Below are 18,725 nucleotides of genomic sequence, written 5' to 3' on the forward strand. Positions count from 1 at the left end.
CTTGATTCTGGACCACCAGTACCCGATTGCAAGGTCTGGGCAGGAGAAAAGAGGAAGCAACGCGGAGGAAAGACGAAGAGGAAGAGAGGAAGGATGAGCCAGTGGTGACAGGTGGTGGGGCCTAGTTGTACTGGTTTGGAGAGGCTGGGGCGGGGGAGTGGGGGGAAGACAGGGCTAGAGAGGGGACCCCTGAGATCCCTTCCAGCACCAAGACCCAATTTCTAGGATCCTTAAGATTCTGAAAATGCATTACCTAAACATATTGTTCTAATTTCTAACTCTAGAATCTTGAGATTCTAAAATGCCGTCACTCATTTTTAAAAGTTGGTTTAATTTCACCAGAGCATATGAATACTCAACATGAAATCGCCAAATGACTCAATATGAAATTGCCGATATTTTATTGGTTTTGACAGTCAAAAATAGCAATTTCACTTGAGTTGACCTAAATAGAAGTATACACAGAGTACAATGGGGAGCCCCCAAGTCTCCCTCCACCTGCCCACAGGTGTCCTTCCAATTCTTCCTCTGTGTTCTTGGAGTCTATGATCTGCGATTCTGATTCTGAGAAACCAGCACTCCAGGAATCAGTGTACTGATGAGGAAATGTCTCACTGGGGCAGGAGCAGGGAGGGGAGGGCTGGGGACTGAAGTGGGGCCCCACTCACCATCCACCGCATGCAGGTCTCGGTGTTCTTGGAAGCAGCTGTAATATTTGTACTTCTTCCCACAGATGTCACACGTGTACCTGAAGTTGTCTGCAAGGGATGGAGAGACACGTGTGGTTACCAGGGCTTTAGCCACTTGGGGTAGGAGGTTTCTAGCTCATCTGCCTCAGGAACCCCAGATAGGACTAGCCCGGACTGGCCCCTCTGGATGACCCCACGGAGAACCAACCCTGAGCCGGCCTGCCCCGGGGCACTGCCCACTCCCGAGAATGCCCAGCTTCTCTAGCCAGGAGACCTCAGGGTCCAGCCTCAGTGCTGGCCCCACACCCTACTCCAGGGTACATCCCATATTGAGGGGACTGGACGTGACACCCAAACTATCCCCTACATCACCCTCTGTGAGCCGAGTGGCTCAGGGCCTGGTTCAAAACTGGGCCCCCCGCCCTCCGCCGGAAGTTAGAGAAGAATCCTGATCGCTGCGGCTACCACTTCCTGGGCGTGAGGCCAGGCACTGCCTGCACAAAGGGAGGAATCAGCGGCCCATTTTACACACGAGGAAACTGAGGCTCAGCGGGACCTGCCCCAAGCCCCGCAGCTGGGAGGGCGTGTGGTAGAGAGCTGTGGAGACGCTCCCAGTGAAGCCGCCTCCTGGTGTGCATGCCTTTCTCTCACCCCCTCGCCTGCATCTGTGCTGGACCTCCTGACGGGCAACCAGGGCCCAGAACACGGTGCAGAAGGTGTGTGGTGGGTTCATTACGCACCCCATAAGACAAAAAAAAAACAAAAAAAAACAAAAAAAACATGTTCTTGATCTTAGTGCATTTCTGTGGGGAGAACCCATTGCAAACAGGACCTCTTGGAGATGTTTTAGTGAAGGTGTGGCACACCTGGATGAGGTTGGGCCTTGTTCCTATGACTGGAGGCTTTGTGAAGAGAAAGCCACGTGGAGAAGCAGCTGGAAGTCAGTGAACCCAGAAAGGAAAGAAGAGGAGGCCACTCTGCATTGCTACCACCTGCCAGAAAGCCAAGGACCCAAGAATCACCGGCAGCCAACGCCACAGCCTTCAGGGAGAAAGGATCACCTGGCTGATGCTTCGATTTTGGACTTCTCCAAGTCTCAAAACCATAAGCCAGTTAATTCCCACTGTTTAAGCCAACCCACTGTGTGGTGTTTGTCTCAGCAGCCGGGAAACTAAGACATGATGGGATGTCACTTCTGAGCTCAGGTTACTAAAGATGGTAACTTGGGACCTGCTACCTCATCTCCCTCTTGCTCGCCTGCGTGCTCACTCTGGCTGGCTGCCGCGTTGTGAGCTGCCCCATGGAGAGATCCACATGACAGGGAACCGACGGCAGCCCCTGGCAAACAGCCCTTGGTTCAACAGCCTGGGAAGAACTGAGTCCTGCCAAAATCCACGGAGGGAGATTGGAGGCAGCTCCTTCCCGAGTCAAGCCTGGAAGGACACAGCCCCAGCTGATTTCTTGACTTCAGCCTCCTGAGGGACCCAGGAATCAGAGGACCCAATGGGCTACACCCAGATTCCTGAGCACAGAAACTGTGAGATAATAAACATCTGCTTCTTCAAGGCACTGAATTTTGGGGTAATTTGTTACGTAACAATAGATAACTAATACAGGGCCTGAGTACGCATGACCCCAAAGTCTAAGGCTGCAATAACGCAGGATGTTTCCTCCTCCACAATGACAACCCTCTCCAGCATTTGTGCTAGCATGTACCTCATGTTTCCTTTCTCTCAACTGATGCAGTGAGGGCCCACTGGTCCCACCTCCCAGAGGAAGCCTGGGTTCAGGGAGGGTTGGTGGCATGCCCAGGGCTGAAGAGGAGGCAGGGAAGAGCCAGGGTTCACTTAACTTTGGGCCAAGGCCGAGTCAGAGCACGTGGTCCTTCCTGACCCACGAGCCGCCCTCCAGTCTTGGGCTGGAGACCTTCCCCCTGGCCTCCCCCACTCTACTCCTCAACACCAAGGACCACCCCCATCCAAGGGCCACAGCACCAAGCAGCTCCGTGGGAAAACCTCTGGCCCCCTCTTAGTGAACTCAGGGGCATGGAAGATGTCAGTGCCCACAACCTCCCGTGGCAGTCTCTGAAACGTCTTTAGTGTCTGAAAGGGCTGAAGAGACGAACTGGCCCATGAGCAAGGAGCCTGTACCCTGTGCACACACAGACATTCTGAGGACAAGGGGTGCTGGGCAGGGACCAGGCAGGGGCCACCCTCCAGGGAGGGGCCACTGCGGCCTAGGCCCCGTGCCTGTTCCAGAATCATCTGCAAAGAGGTGGGGGGGGGGGTCACCAGCAAGTGCCAACCCCACCTTGGGATTCAGTTTCTCCATTTCTTTCCCTAATTTGGGGGGAGGGAGAATAGATGAACTGATTCCTGGGGCTTCTCCCAGGCTGGTGGTTCCAGGATTCCCAGCCTGGCTCAGGCTCTAATCCCTCCCCACGGACAGCAATCTAGCTTAGACAGCATCGTCCTCCACTGCGTCCCACCTGGACCATACCCCAGCTCCTCCCCAGGGCTGCCTGGCACCCCCTTTTGTCCAGCACACACCCCTGCAGTGGCTGCTCAGGGCTGGACAGGGGGGGAACAGAGATGGAGAAGCCATGGCCTCCTGGGGTCTGGTTCCAAAAGGAGCACTGACCCCAAAATCCATCTCAGGTGGGAGAATGCTTTAGAAGAAGACATGAGACCCAGTGCCGGTCGCCCCGTGCAGCTGCCTGCTCCATTTGCCTGGCATGCCCCTCTCTCTGCTGTGCCAAGCCTGCCACTTCCAATAAAACATGAAACCCCAGCTTCCTGCTGCTAAGAAGGGCCCCACCCACTCAGTGAGCCCTATACCACGACATCTCTTCAGCGTTGTGATGGACCTCATTCTTTCCTATAGGCAGGAGTCGATTTGTATAAGAGAGTTAGCCCCAAAGAGGGAGGGTAAAGCGATTTTCTGCCAGTGAAACCATGTTTCAGAACCCCGAAGCCTCAAGGAATACCACTGCAAACCTGTTTTGGAGCAGGCCCTGGAGTCAGGCTGCCCAAGCTCAAATCCGACTCCACCACGTACAAGTGTGGCCCCAGACACACTCCCTGAGCTCTGCGCCTCGGTTTTCTCATCTGTAAAATGGGAATAACAATAGCTCCTACATCTCCCAGAGTTGTAATAAAGAATAAATAAGCACAATGCCTAACAGACAATAAACACTTGATAAATGTTACCTGGTATTACTGTTTTGCAAAGGGAATCAATGGGACAGTGGCAGGAGAATAGGACAGGGGGTTAACAATTCATTTCCTTAATTGAGAGGTGGGTAAGTGGGTATGACTTTATGCCTCTCTGTATAACTAGACTATTTTCCTAATAAATAAATGAAAGATCCCTGGACTAGAAGGTGTGAGACCTGGTTTCTAGGCCCACCTCCAACACCAATAGCTGTATGAATCTTCTCTCCGGGACTTAAAGTGTCCTTATCTGCGAAATGGGTAGACTGGACTCAGTATGTTCACTGGGCCCCTCGTGGCTCCAAGATTCCACGGGCAGCTCCTCTAATGAAGCTGGTGTGGGCGGCACCAGGTGTTTTGAGCCTGGGTCAGCACGGGGATAAAGAACTGAGAATAAAGTAAGGCACAATGGCCGAGGGGGAGAAGACTCCACAAGGAGGGAGGGAAAATGAAAGAAAGGACTAAAAATACCCTGACTCCAGAGCCCCAAGAGCCAGCGAGCCTGCCGTGCAATGGACAATTGAGGGGCTGCCGGAGAGGCTGGAGACCCAGGATAGCCAAGGAAGAAAGGACAAATAGAGAAGCCCTTTAAATGTGTGGCTGACCACAAGCGAACCATGGGAGCCGGAAATGAAGGGAGCTATCGAGGAAGATGGGAGTTGAGGGTCAGGCTGGGAGAGGGGCCGGGGGTTCTGGGGGAGGAGAGGGACAAGCCCCTAGCCTCCCTGAGCCTCAGATTCTCCCCCAGAAAATAGAAACCACCTCAGCCCTGCCTATCTTCCGCACGGTGTTAGAATCCCAACAGAGATTGGGTGAGGGGGAAAGTGCCTTAGAAGAAATGATATTAAGACCAATCCAATTCAGCCTGTTCAGCTCAGGTAGCTCCTCCTGTTTTGTTTGGGACTCTCTTTGGGGAATGTTTGTTTAGTCTTTCTCAAAATTTCCTGTGGAGGTGGAACACACACGCAGAACAGGGGTTGGCAAACTATGGCCTGCGGGCCAAATCCAGCCCACCGTCTGTTTTGACAACAGACTCCTTTCCATCTTGCTTCTGGCTGCTCTTGAGCCACAAGGGCCAAGTAGAGTAGTTGTATCTGGCCTCCTGCAAGTATTTACCATCCAGCCCTCAACTGAAAAAGTTTGCTGACCCCCTGATGTAGGAAAGTGTACAGATCAGAGGTGTGCAGCTCGTTTGATTTTTGCAAACCAAGAACACCTGCACAATCAGCACCCAAATGAAGAAACAGGACACAGCCCCCCTGCGCCCCTTCCCAAGGGTAACCTCGATCCTGATTTCTGCCAGCATCAGCGTCACCTACTTCTGCACTTTCTCTACGCAGAATATTACAGGATGCACTTTTCTGTGTCCAGTTTCTTTCACTCAACATTGTCAACGAAAGGCACCCACACTGCAGTGCGGAGCTGAATCATTCATTCTCACTGCCCTACCGTAATCCTTTGGGTGAATATGCCATAATTCCTTTACCTATTCAACTGCTGGGAAGTTTCCAGCTATGATTATTATGGATAGTACTCCTAGGGGCATTTGAGTTCACGTCTTTTGGGGACACGTGCCCATGCTTTTGTTGGGTACACACCTAGGAGTGGAGTTGCTGGGCTGTGAAGCTCAGTTTTATTGGGTGGGGAGAGATTCTCTTCCAGCCTACACCTCTCTGGCTGGTGGCCTATCAGGCCCATGGGTTTAGATTTGGAGGGAGGGCAAGCAGGGCCTATGGGCAGCAAGGCAGGAGCACTGTCTCCAGATGCCAGGCCCTGCACTGCCCAAGGGACTGGGATGCCACATCCCCGGGGAAAATCACCAGGATGCAATCAGTGCCTGCAGCTGTGGGTACTCATGACCTCAGTCTCTGAAACAGCATTTCCCAAAGGTCAGCAATGGAGCCTGAGACCCAGAGCCCAAATCTACAGAAAAGAGGAGATTTTTCATATGCTGTGCCCCTCTCCGAGGTGCACAGGCATATTTGCCAATTAAGGGCCCTGACAAGGCCTGCAGCAAAGAAACCGGTTCATCTTCATGTAATTCAAGGTTTCCCAAAGTTATTTGGTCAGAGAACCCTTTATGACAGTACACTATTCATGTCTCCAGAACAAAGTGCTCCACAGAACACACTTTGGGAAAGGCTGTCTGGGTCCTCTGTCCCCAAAGCCTGGACCATAACCATCTGTCTGCCCCAGGGGCCACTCAGGCAGGCCTGGGGGAGGGAATGAGTGTGTCCCCTCTTCCCACCATCTGACCTCTCACCCCACCAGTGACACGAAGGGGAGAATACTCACTGCCCTGGGAGGCTCCCTCCCCTGCGGTGGCTTCAGTGTCTGTAAGAGAGAGAGAGAGTGGGATAGCAGGGCTGTGCCAAATGACACCGATGGCCAGGGCAGGCAGGCCGAGGTGCGCCCCGACCACCCAGGCACGCGTTCTGCCCATGGCTTTGCAGGGAACAGAGCCTCAGAGCCTTCCATGGGCCCCGGGTGGCAGGTGGGCCCCGACCCAGCACCTCCCTCCCTGCCAGAGGTGCCATCCCTCCCATTCCCTCTTTCGGCCTCTGTTTCCTCATCCTCAGAGTGGACAACTGCTCCAGGAGCCCACTCCCGGGGCCGACTTGAGAGGCAGAGGAGGAAACCCAGGGGCAGGCTGCTCGGCCCTGGCTCCTCCTCCCACCCCTGCCTGCCGCCCCGCACGCCCCGCCCACAGCAGGAAGAGGGAGTGGACTAGACAAGACTGGTGCTCCGAGGGCCTCCGGGTCACCGAGAGGGGTCAGGGAGGGACAAGGGCAGAAAATGGGGAGGCGCAAGCCCCTCGGCCCCACCAAGGGAGCCGCACTCACCGCGGTGTGCCCGTACGTGGGTCTGGAAACAGTTGTAGTACTTGTACTTCTTGCCACAGATTCCACACTCATAGGACCCTGGAAAACAGGAAAGGAAAGGGCTGGTCAGCCAGGCCCCGGCGTCTGCACTGGAAGGCCCCAGAACCACGGAGGACGCCTCAATGACCACTGTGTGCTGCGGAGGCAGGGACTGTCCAGTGGCGTGTCCTGTTCCAGCGGCCAAGGAGCAGCGAGGGCCAGTGCAGACAACACTGAGCCAGGCGTTAGGAGGCCTGGTTTCTACTTCCAGGTCTGCCCCATCTCTGAGCCTCAGTTTCCAAGTCTATAAGGTAGAGAACGTAACTTCTTTGGCTAACTCTCATGCTTGCACTTTGAGAGAAAAAGGAGATGAAGACAGAAGTGCTCTGGAAGGAATAAGCTGCATCCACCTGAGGAAATCATTATTTAAACGATCAGGATAATCTCTTGCTACCCCTTTTCCTTGCCTAGATGCAACAGAGATTAGGAGGACAAACTTCGAGGCACACGCACCTGGGTCCCCATCCCTGTTCTGCCACTCCCTAGACATGCTAAGCCCCAGTCTGCTCATCTGTGAAATGGGTCTAAAAGTGCCTCGTGGGGCGGCCCTTGGTACAGAGCAGGGGTCACACACAGGGCCCCCGGAGGAACCCCAATATCTGCCGAGGAGCTGTCTTGTTCCCTCAGATACGCACAAACGGGGAGAGAAAGGCTGACCCTAGGCCTCTGCTGGGCCCTTCTCCCAGGAGTGGGAGGACTGCTGAGTTCTGTTTCCCAGGGGGTGTCTCAGATGCGAGAGGAAAAGCCCACCCATGCAGGCCCCAGGGGGAAGGCCCATGGCAGGAAGACAAGCAGAGGCCACCTGCGCCCAGGCCTGCCCTTCCTAACAGAATGGCCAGGGGGCATGCACCAATGCAGAAGCCCTGCCCCACTCCAGGCCCAGTGGCCCAGGACGGCTGGGGGTGGGGGCCTGGGAATCTGCCTTTTGTCTTAAGACCTGCCCCCGCACCACACCCAGGGATGCTGATACCCAGCAGCCAGGTACAGGAATCGCTGGTTTAGTGGTCTGTGTATGCCTTAACCTTGTCACCCAAGGAAAAATATAAACCCATGAAGGGTAAAAGTCAGGCTGTACATGTCTCTGTATTTAGCCCTGAGATTGGCCCAGAGCAGGGGCTCAATAAATTCATGTGTCTGCTCTTCCACTCAGCTCTCACTGAGAGGTAATGACCCCGACTCCCCACCTCTGCCTCCACCCTCTCTTCAACAGCTTCTGCCAAGTTTCCTTCCACCAGCCAAGAATTTACGGAGCTCCTTCAGTGTGCCAGGCCCCAAGGCCCCCACAACGGGCAGCACGCCGTGCTCTCCATCTCACAGGAAGTAGGTGCCGCACCAGGCAACGGAACAACGCAGGGTGATGGTGCCATAGCAGGGATGTGCAGGAACCAGTGGGCTCAGACTGGGTCCCCGGCAGAGCCCCTCGCTGTGAGCAGGCCCAAGGGCAGGGGGAAGGCGGCCAAGTCCCAGAGGTGAGAGTGGCGCGAGCAGGGAAGAAACGAAGGGGCAGGTGGGGGTGGCCTGAGTCCACGGAAGGTGGGGCCTCTCCCCAGCCAGGGGGAGTGGAGACTCTACCAGAACTGACCCACTTCTAAACAAGGTGCTCACAGCCCTAGCACTGCCATTCTCTCCCCGAGACCTCAGTTTCTCCAACTGGACTAAGCGACCCAAGGTCTCTTTTCAAACTGCATGACGACTGCTTGCTGGTGGACAGAGCTCACAAGCCATCATGGGTCCCCCCAACTCTGCCCCAGTCATGCAAACTACTACCAAGTGCCTCCTGGCCTGGGGCTTCTCCCCTGACCTCTGGAGAGAGAGGAGGGCATGTGTGGCCTCCCTCACAGTTCTCCCCGCTGTGCGGGAGTTGCGGGGGGCATGGCGGTTATGTGGTGGTTCTTCAGACTCAGGCCCTCCTGTCCCAAGCCCCAGACACAGCACGGAGTGGGGTGCCTCACCTGGCACACCGAGCACCAGGACTGAGTGCAGCACGCTAGCAGGATAGACCCCCGATTCCAAGGCCACGCCTGCCTTCACTCACCACAAGACCCTGGGCCTCAGGTTCTGTCCGTGGAAGGGGCAAGACGCACAGGTGGGCGGGAGGTGGGGTGAGGGGAGATGACTCAGGGGAAGCCATCCTGGATGGTGCTGGCAAACCTGGGCTCCCATGCCGGGTCCCCCCAATGCCAGCCACGGGAATCGGGACGAGGCAGGGAACCACAGAAGTCTCAGGTTTCCTCTGTAAAACGGACGTAGTGACCATACCTGCCTCAGGTACTCGGGAGTCTTAAAAGAAGTAATCCTGTGTGCACTTAGCACAGAGCCTGAACAGAGCAATGAACAACAGCTGCCATTACTATTGACATTCTTCTAAGCTTGTTCTTGGAAACCCAACTTCCCGAATGCATCCTGAGAAAAAGCAGCCCATGGTCAAGCAAGTGGGAGGATCACTTCGCCACACGGCCCCTGTCCTGGGGAGGGTGACACCCCTGAGCTGCCAGAGGCTCTGAGAAGTCCTAAGGTCAAGGATCTAGGCAGCTGAATTTGCTTAGTCCCAGGTATCCCAAAAATACTTGGCCGTGGAACCTGTCTGTCCCCTAGGATTGTTTCACAGAGCTGCAGCCCACAGGAAGTGCTGCCAAAATGGCCCATACATTCTGGACTTGCAGATTTCCAAACTCTATCGCCTCTCCTGCAGCCCCCAGGAGCCCGGGGCGGGCTCAGATTCACCGAGGCATGGCAGCTCCAGGGTGCTGCAGATGCTGGCAGGCGCTGCCTGCTCGGGGGTCTGGAGCTGACAGGCCAAGTCCAGCCTTGCCCCACCCTCCTGCTGGCCCCTCGGCCATCACGTACCAGATGCATATCTCAACGCTTGGTCAAAAGTCCAGGTCCCTGAATACCGGCTCCGCACAGGTCCACCGTGGGGGCTGCACTCGGGCGTTTTTTCCATCTGAATCACGTAAGAAATCAGAGAGAGCCCTTAAAATTGGGGGGTGCCTGGGAGGTTGGCGAAGGGTACAAGTCAGCCAGGGAGTGGCTCAGAGCCCGGGACTTGGGGCAGGGGACCTGGAGTTCCAGGCTGGGTTTTCATCCCATCTGAACACTGAGAAGAAAATCACAGCATTTGGCTTTTTACTGACTTGCTTGCGCTGGCCGGGGGCATCCACACGTTCCCCGGGGAGGTGGGGTATGGCAAAAAGTGGCAACTACTGGCCGAAATTCCCCCCGAGTTTTGTGTTGTCTCTAAGACTCAGACAAGCTTTGCATTTACTTTGATTTATAGTTTTAACATAAAACTATCCATAATATATTACAGCATAAAATTTCTCCCCCAAAACCTTCCAGCAAAGAGACGTGCCCATGCATGCTGTGGCCTCGTGTCCCCAGCCCATAATCCTGTGGCCCAGGTTGCAGCAGAGGGGCACTGGAGGACTTCCAAGGACTCTGGGCCGGGCACCCCCATCCCTGACTCCCTGCCTGGCACTCAGCTGCACCCCGGAATCACAGCAGTGCCCATTACCACCCGTCTGCTGTGGGCCAGGGCTATCTCTCACTGTCTCATTTACGTCTCTACAACATCTCTGCATGGTAATGGCCTCTGACGCCACTGCACAGGTGAGGAGGCCGAGGCTAGGGGCAGGTGGGTGCCACACCTTGCCCCATTTCCCACACCAAATGGGGGGAACTGTCAGAGTCCTCATCCATTGTCTCAGCTAATCCTCACACTCCAGGAAACAAAGGTTATTCGTGCCCTCATTTTTCAGCTGAGGGGGGCGAGGATGGGTGAGATGACGTGCCATGCCAGAGGCTGCCCTGCTCTGTCCCACGCCAGAGCCCGTGCACAAGTGCCACCCAAGCAGCCTTGCAGAAAGCACCAGAAAGAGAATCTTCACATCTACTATTTACCTAGTTCACCCAGGTCTCATTTTTGTCCTCCATCTTTTCAGAAGTCCTAGTGAGATCGGGGCAGCTCAACACCCAGTCAACAATGAGCTGAAAAGTCCTGAAAGCCAGGTGACCACGCCTGGGGTTACTTAGCTAGTGGCTGGAGACGAAATGGGCTCAGAGCTGCCTTCCCACCATGCCAGGCCACCTCCTGACGGCCGAGCAAACTGTGTGACCCCCGCAGCAGTGGGCTGCCCCTAACTCTCAGGCAGCAGAGCCCCCTACCAGGTCTGGGTGCTGCCACAGGACTCCCCGGCACTCCCTATCAAGAGCCCTGGCACACGGGCACACAGGAGCTGAAGCTTTTCCTCTACCCCATTCTTGCCATCATTACAGCTGCAAGGAGAACCCACAGACCCTGGCCCAACATACCAGTGGAGGAGAATCACTCTAATTAGCAGCAACTGCCAGGCATTTTCCCTAATCACCTGGCAGAGGGCCTGGCTTAGCTCCCTCCCAAGAGGGTCGGACCAACCAGGTGAGCACAGGTAGGACTGGCTGCCGAGGCCATGGAAGGGAGAAGGGGAGAAGACCTAGAGGGAGGAGGCAGTCTCCTCAGGACAAGGGAGCAACCCTCAATTCTACCATTTGCACCCAGCTAGCTCCAGATAAGCTCAGACACCTTTTGCAACACACAAAATGCAACATGACATAAATCCAAAGCCTGTGAATGCGAGAAGAAACACAAGGCCGGGGACACGGAAACGGTTCCTTACTGTCCCGGGCTTAGCCCAGAGCTTCCCCGCAGCTGCTGTTCAGACCAAATGCTCAGAAGCCCCTCCTTGAGGTCCTCTTCTGTCTAAGATTCAACAGGGGCTTGGCGCAGGGCTTGCCGGAGGATGGGGTGACTTGGGGAACCGAGCTGCAGACAAGTGGGCTCCCTGAGGCTCTTTGGGGCTTGGACTCAGAACCAAGAGCTACAGAGACTGTCCAAGGGAGAGGTGACACGAGCTTCCAAACATCTTCTTTCCTCAAGTCAATACACCGGACGACTAAGTGGCAGGCAGGGAGGCTCCCCTCACACTGGGTTCCCTGTCCCCCTCCCCTCTCCTCTCCAGCCTTCTCTCTCCCATTACAAACCAGCCCCCTAGTCTCACCAGGGTGCCTTCCCTGGGGGATAAAACCCTCTGGGCACTAAACAGAGATGATCAGAAATATCGGTGTTGGAATTAGAGAGGGAGTGAATTGAATGAGCAGGACCAACGCCTTTTGCAAATAGGATGGTTTCCAATTCTCTGCTTTCAACGAAACTGAAGAAGGATCTAATGAAGTTGTCAGCGAGGAGACCATTAAAATAATGTCTGATGATAGACCCCTTTGTGATTTTTGGCATACAACTTGGAAGGAGTTCAAAGAATTGAGTGACACTGCTAAAACAAAATCCCTGGCTCCTTATTTATATGATGAAAGTTTCTAAGCACTTACACCTATGAAAAGCGAAAAACAGAAATTAAATTAGCACTGCATCTTGACACATTCTAGCCATAAGAAATATGGATTAGCAGATACAGGAGCCAATTGAGGAAAAAAAAATATAGCTCCATCCAAATCATCAAGAGGTGCATTTTCAACAATTTTTTACTTTAATATTTAATACTTATCAAAATGTGTTTTGATTAATTGTATACTAATAATAACTCAATCTGGAAAAACGTTTTTAAAATGTGGAGCTCTGTGATCCCAGTGAAAATTTTTTTTAATTTCAATTTCAATTTATGTACATCTTGTTGGGGCAGATGAGTGTGAAACAGTGATCAATAAAAGACCTCAAGCATAAAAAATATATTACATTAGGATAAAATGCTGTGGCAGACGGCTGGAATTAGGACTTCAAGGATAAAAAGGAAAGATATAAAATTTCTTCCTATTAAAGATGAGCTTGCTCCTATGCAATGGTGTTTGGCTTCCCTCGGATACATCTAAAAGAATGATTCACAGTTTTATTTTCAAATGTCACTTAAAAAAAAAACTATAGAAATTACATCCTTTGCCATTACTTTTTTGGATAAAAACATTAGATGTCAACTCCAAAATGTGAAAGGGCATACTCAGCTTTTTAAATTTCTTTGGGGAGTTATTGAACAAAAATTTTATAGCCATTGGCCTCTTGTAACTCTCCTGCTCCAGAGGTAACACCAAATGGGTCAACATCCTGAGGCTTCAGCTAACACCCCTGGAATAGGTTTTGAATTCTTTGTCCCCCTTCAAAAATACTTTCACACCTATCGCTTCCCTCTGCCCCTCAACAATGCTATTGGCAAGATAGGCAGGTTTTATTACACCCACTGAACATTCAAGTCACTGCTTCAGAGAGACTGCAGGGTTTGTCCAAAGCCCCAGAGCCGGGTCCCCCTTGCCACCTCGCACCACCAGATGAAGAACCAGCAGCAGGGACAGGATGTGCCTGGGAGGGGGGCCAGAGACCCCTCCTCTCCAGGGGCTGCAGCAAAAAGCTGAGTGTTGGTTCTGGCAGGCTCGGGCGCAAAGCCCTGCCAACCACCCATTGAAACAGGAAACGAACCAGCAGCTGGCACCACGAAGCAGGATCTGGCACCTTCGCTGCCCGGGCTTGTCACCAGCCCAAACCCACATGGCTGTGTCTGAATGGCTCTGCCATACTCTTCTGTTGCTCTTTCCAGGGTCACAGCTGAGCTGCTGCCCCTGCCACCCCTTTGCTCCTGTGTGAAGACGCCTCCATCCCCTTGGTGCTCAAAGCTCACTGTGTAGAAACAGCCTTGGAGAATCCAGTCTCCCATCTGATCCTTGACTCTCCCTCCAGCACCCTGTCCAGGGACCTTCTTTGCTCATCCATCTCCAGGACAGGGAACTCACTCCTTCATAGGCCTACATTTGGTTACCAGTTTCCACAATTCCAAAGTCCTTTCTTTTACTGAATTGAAATTACTTCCTGGTGACTTCCCACATTGGTAGGCACACCTGCTCTGTCTCTGCATGCCACCCCCCCCAGCAAAAGCTTTAAGTTGTGAACACTTAGACGCCCTCCCACCCCCATTCCCAGCCTTGCCTCCCCAGGACAAACAGCCACCAGCTCCTCCGCTTTGGCAGAGTCAGCGCCAGAAATAACTCAGCTGGTCCACGTCCCTAATCTGAAGAGGAGCTCAGCCGAGGTTCCAGTGCCATCTCAGGGAGAAAAGCCCAGGACACCACTCAGGTGTCTGGACAGCTGTGGCTCTCCCAGTCTCCCTCCTCTGTTACCTCCTCGGGATTAGGGGCAGGCGGTCTCACTGAACCCCGCAGCAAAGAGGAGAGCACCCTCGTAGCTCTGTGTCACATCCTGACCACCATGATGGGATCAGGTTATCCTCACCTCTCAGAATCAGAAAATGCTCTGTGGGCTGGAGGCCCTGACTGTTGTAAACTCAGCTTGCCTTGTCTTTACCATGTAGCACGAGGAGGGCAAGCAGCCTTCCACTTCAGAACCAATTCTAATTGAGCGGCACGCAGGGACATCTTGGTGCCTGGTGTTGAGAAGGATTCTGAGGCTGCGTTGCTGAGACAGTAATCAATTCATGAAGCCTGCCCTGAACACAGAATTGGACAGAAGCAACGGTAGTGCCTGATGTTTCACGTTCCTCAGGGAATTTGGTTTTGCCACTCTTCCGTGGCACTGCTGGGCAGAGTTCTGCAGGCAGCTCGTCAGGCAAGCATGGGCAACCGCTAACTCGCTTCCTCTCTCTTCTGGTTTCATCCAACAAAACTGTCAGGCTCAGTATTATCTCTGCTTGCTCTTTTTGTTCAAAAAGGCAGTTCAAGGTCTTGCTCCCAGACCCCACACTGGCTCCAATGTCAGAAATGTTCTTTCTAAGAGCAAGAGGATCTCTTCTTGGCATGAGGACTCTCTGGGCAGCAGAGGAGTAGCAGCAATCAGCGCGAGCCTGGCACCCAGCCTCCTGGGCACAGATGCCCCTCCTGCCTCCCCCAGCCCGAGAAGCTGCCAAATGCCATCCGCGTGTCCGTGACCTGCGCTCCTCCAGGGGAAGTGCCTTAGATAATGTTTGTGTCACTGAAAACACTGTTTGTCTGATGGCCATTAAAGGGCCAGTGAGGACTTGGCAAGGGGGTTGGGGGACGGATCAGATGGGAGGCTCCCCCGTGGCATCACACTGGGTGACCAAACAGGGACACTATTCTATTCAGCAACAGAGCTGGGCTCTGAGCCCTGTGCGCGGCTGGGTGAGCGAAGCACTTAGGAGTCCTTGGCTCCGAAGAACCCAGCAACGCCCGGCCAAGTGCCTGAGATCACATTACTCCCCAAGGCCTGGCTACCAGGGCCTACGGTGGACAACATGGCCTGAGCTCGTTTCCAGGGAGGGCTCCAACCAACACCCCCGCCCCCAGCTGGACCCCTGGGAGTGCGCTCCCTCCCGGCTTTACCTTTAGAGCGTGTCGGAGGGAGGTGACGTGAGGCGGAGCAAACCCTCTGCAAAGTGGAAGAAAACATCACCAATCGCTGTAAGACCCTGGGAACCCTCTACCTTTCCCGAGGTCTTTGCTTTCCCCTCTGTACGATGAGGGGCTCAGGGGTGTCAATCTACAGCCTGTGTGGCCCCATTGCTTGCCTCTGCACCCAGAGCAGACATCAAAAATCCAAGTTCTCAGCAATACTAACCGTCCGCAGCAACGGCTGAGACTTGGCCCACGAGATAACACCTACCTGCCAATGTGAGGTGAGACGATTCAAAAGGTTCAGTTCTAACACTGCTATCTTCTTATGCCTTTCCTTCCCGGTGCTGAGCCCAGCCCTGAACCTGGCCCTTGGCAGAAACCCCCCTCCTGGGGCAGAAGACCTGCCCTCGGGACGCATGAGGAGCCCGCGGTCAGCAGGGAACACTCTGGCCCCACTTTGCTGGGGATCCAAGATGGCGGCTCCACTTGTCACTAGGGCTTTTACACCTTTTTTCCAAGGGTCTGCCTGGAGCTGGTCATTCAGACTTTTCACAATCTCCTCAAAGTCCCTGAATCCTAGGGAGACACGCCTAGAAAGCGCTCCAGGGAAGGGACAGGTTTCCCAGCCCAGTTTTCAGATGAGAACCCGATGCCTCATCCAGTGCCCAGCAGCTTCCCCATCCCATCCTTTCTCTGTCGCGCTGGCTTTTATCCCAGACTTGGGGAAAGAGGGAACTCTCCCCACTCCTTTCCCTGGGAGCAGTGTTTCATACCAGTACTATAAGTACTACTGCTACTAACAACGAATCATTACTAAGCTGAAGGTTGAACATTTTGTATATGTGTCTTGTTGAATCCTCACGTAAACCCACAAATTTGCAATCGTGCGAACTGAGGCGGAGCCCCAGGGACCATGGCCATGAAGTCATGTTGTAGAGCCTGGATTCACTCCACGTCCGAGGGCCCAGAGCTCCTCCTCCTCACACTGCACTCTTTCCTCCCACTGCACCTTGTGATTCCCCACCCAGGAGGTGGCCGGGGCAGGGACCACAGTTCACTTAACAGATGAGGACACTAAGGTACGGCGAGGCCAAGGACCCTGCTGCTGAGCAGCCGCTGAGCCAGAAGCCGACATCGGTGGCAGGCCTGAGGCTCGAGGGCCCTGGGGACTCTCACCATGCAGGCGGCTGGCCCAGGGAGGACCCCCAACATTTCTCAGGATTGGCTAATCAAGGGCTTCCCCACCTAATCCAGACAAGCTGGCTCTATCCCCAGATTCAGATGCAGCTACCTTCACTGAGCATCTCTTGGTAACAGGCCTAAAGAGTTGCTGGATCCAATGACTCTTGAAACACACACACACACCAAGGAGAGCAAGAGAAGATGTTCTCCAATAACTAACAAACCCACTGGTGGTTAACAAGGTCTTTGGCTGCAGGGAACAAATATGAACGGAGAGGGCAGACGCAGGGCCCTGCACAGACTCATACCCTCATTCAGCAGTGGGGTAGTCCTTAGTTTTATTTTTGAACTATTTCGGTCCACCCCTTTATGCCACATGGGCAGATGGCACATTTTCTGGCCTCTGTGAAGCTGGACGGGGCCAAGAGACGATGAACGGCCAATGACCGTGAGCAGAATGAACACCTATCACTTCCGGGCTCCAGCTGTTTACCACCAATGAGAAACCCTCCAGGGCTCCCTTTCCTTCCATCGTGTGGCATTGACGTGCCACACAAGGGCTGCGTTTAGCTTGATGGACGGCAGAGTGGACCTCCCAGCTGGCCCAGGACAGACATGTTGTGTGAATTGGAAATAAGCCTTTGTCATTTAAGCTCCTGGGAATGTAGGATATCTTGTTGCTGCAGCAACACCCAGCCCCATCCTGACAGCTGTGGCACCAACACCTCCATGACGTCCTGGATGCCAGGACCTTGCTGGGTGCACTGAGGTGGGAGTTGGGAGGAGAGAGAGAGACGAGTCAGACGGGTCCCAGGAGCTCCCACTCTCAGGGAAGAGAAAGGCCCCAGCAGGGCCCATCTAATATAAAGCAGACAGCAGGAAGGGCCCCAGGAGAGGGGCAAGGTAGAAACATACTTTTGACCAGAAAAGATCAAAGAAGGCCTCTGAGAGGAAGTCGCACTGGAGCCGGCCTTGGAGGATGGGCTAAATTTAGGTCTGCAGAGATGGACAAGGGTATTCCAGAGAGGAAACGGCATGAGCAAAAGGGCAGGAAATAACGGGTGTGTTGCAGAAGAGCAGACTGCACCAGAATGAAGGGTCAGAAAGACCAGAAGCAAGAAATAGGGCTAGAAGTCCAGGGGGACGGAGGTTACAGAGGATCTTGGTGCTGTGGAAAGGAGTCTGGCCTTGGCCCTCACAACAATGGGGAGCCCCGAGGTTTGTAGAGGCATGGGGAGGGGGGGCATGGTAAGTGTTTTGTTCGGGTGGGTGAGGGCAGGGCTTGGGAGGGGGGCAATGTGGCAACCATCCAGCCAGTGGAGGGGCAGCTGGGAGGGGGGCACGAGACGGGTAGAAAAGGCAGCAGGACTTGGGTCTAAACTTAGGGACACACACACAGAGGACCTTCCCCTGCACCCTGCGTGCCACACAGAGGACGTGGGCCAGGAAGACAGAGGCGCTGGGCAGTCGGGGAGGTGAGAGAAAGCCAGAAGGGGACAGGGAGGCAGAGAGGAGGTGGAGGTGGCAGCACTTCAGGGCCTGGAGTGGTTTGAGGGCTGACTAAGCACGTGGAATCGGAAAGAGGGCGAGTTTGAAAGCAGGAGCCTGTGGTCAGGAGTGGCAAGGCCGCAGTGCCCAGCGGAGGAATGAGGATTTTATTTCAGACCAGGGTTGCAAATTTGTGGCCATGGACTGGAATCTGACCTGCAGGCATGTCTTGACTGGCAGTTTTAAAATGCCAAACCAGTTGCCAACATTGAAAGGCAAGAGAATTCATGCCAAAATTTTTATTTCTGGCAACGCTGAGCCCATATCCCCAGTCAGGGATCACCAGCAGGAGCTGAGGGGCAGCCGACCCTTGCACGTGGGGCGTGGGCTCTGCAGCCAGACACAGCCCCAACCCCCTGTTCTGATTCATTCATTTCTAGTTATGTGAAACAAACTCATTTGCCTAGTCCTAAGGGCCTTTGAGGCTGGGAACCTGGTCGGAGCACAGGATGTTCCTAGGGGTAGTCCTGGCTCATGCTGGAGAGAGGTGAAGGGGAGAAATAACTGCTGAGAAGCCAGTTCCCCCAGCACTCTTCTGAGCCCCTCCAAACCAGAAGGGGAAGGCACCGGTCTCTCAGTGTCCCAATTCCGAGGGGCATCTGCTCTGCACAGGAGCCATGCCAGGAGCTGCCCCCCCCACAACGCACGATCAAGCCAAGGAGGAAGAAAAGCAGACAGGAGTTTCAGGTACCACGTGGGAAGTGCTGTGCTGGCCCCACATGCTGCACAGCAGCCCCAAGGTCAAGGCTGCACAAGGTTCAAGACATTGGACTTGAACAATGTCTCCATGGATGGGTGGGGTTTGCCACACCACAGGGAAAGAGAAC

At 54.1% G+C, this 18,725-nt stretch overlaps 1 protein-coding gene across 19 annotated transcripts in view; it reads right to left on the reverse strand.

The window, feature by feature from the left end:
• The window catches only part of ZNF618 (zinc finger protein 618), a 180,790-nt gene that overhangs the window by 46,318 nt on the left and 115,747 nt on the right, over nt 1-18,725 (reverse strand). For 10 of the 19 annotated variants that reach the window (XM_037851082.1, XM_037851079.1, XM_037851077.1 and 7 more), the window contains 4 exons: nt 6,745-6,822; nt 6,197-6,235; nt 3,686-3,796; nt 669-758 (listed from right to left, as the gene is read on the reverse strand). In XM_037851082.1, the coding sequence (XP_037707010.1) occupies nt 669-758; nt 3,686-3,796; nt 6,197-6,235; nt 6,745-6,822 (318 nt within the window). Of the gene's footprint in view, nt 1-668; nt 759-3,685; nt 3,797-6,196; nt 6,236-6,744; nt 6,823-9,669; nt 9,767-18,725 lie in introns of all 19 variants that reach the window. The other 9 variants (XM_037851090.1, XM_037851087.1, XM_037851086.1 and 6 more) reach the window with 3 other exon arrangements.

This window comes from Choloepus didactylus, chromosome 10, assembly GCF_015220235.1.
Source record: "Choloepus didactylus isolate mChoDid1 chromosome 10, mChoDid1.pri, whole genome shotgun sequence".
Taxonomy (NCBI): Eukaryota; Metazoa; Chordata; class Mammalia; order Pilosa; family Megalonychidae; genus Choloepus; species Choloepus didactylus.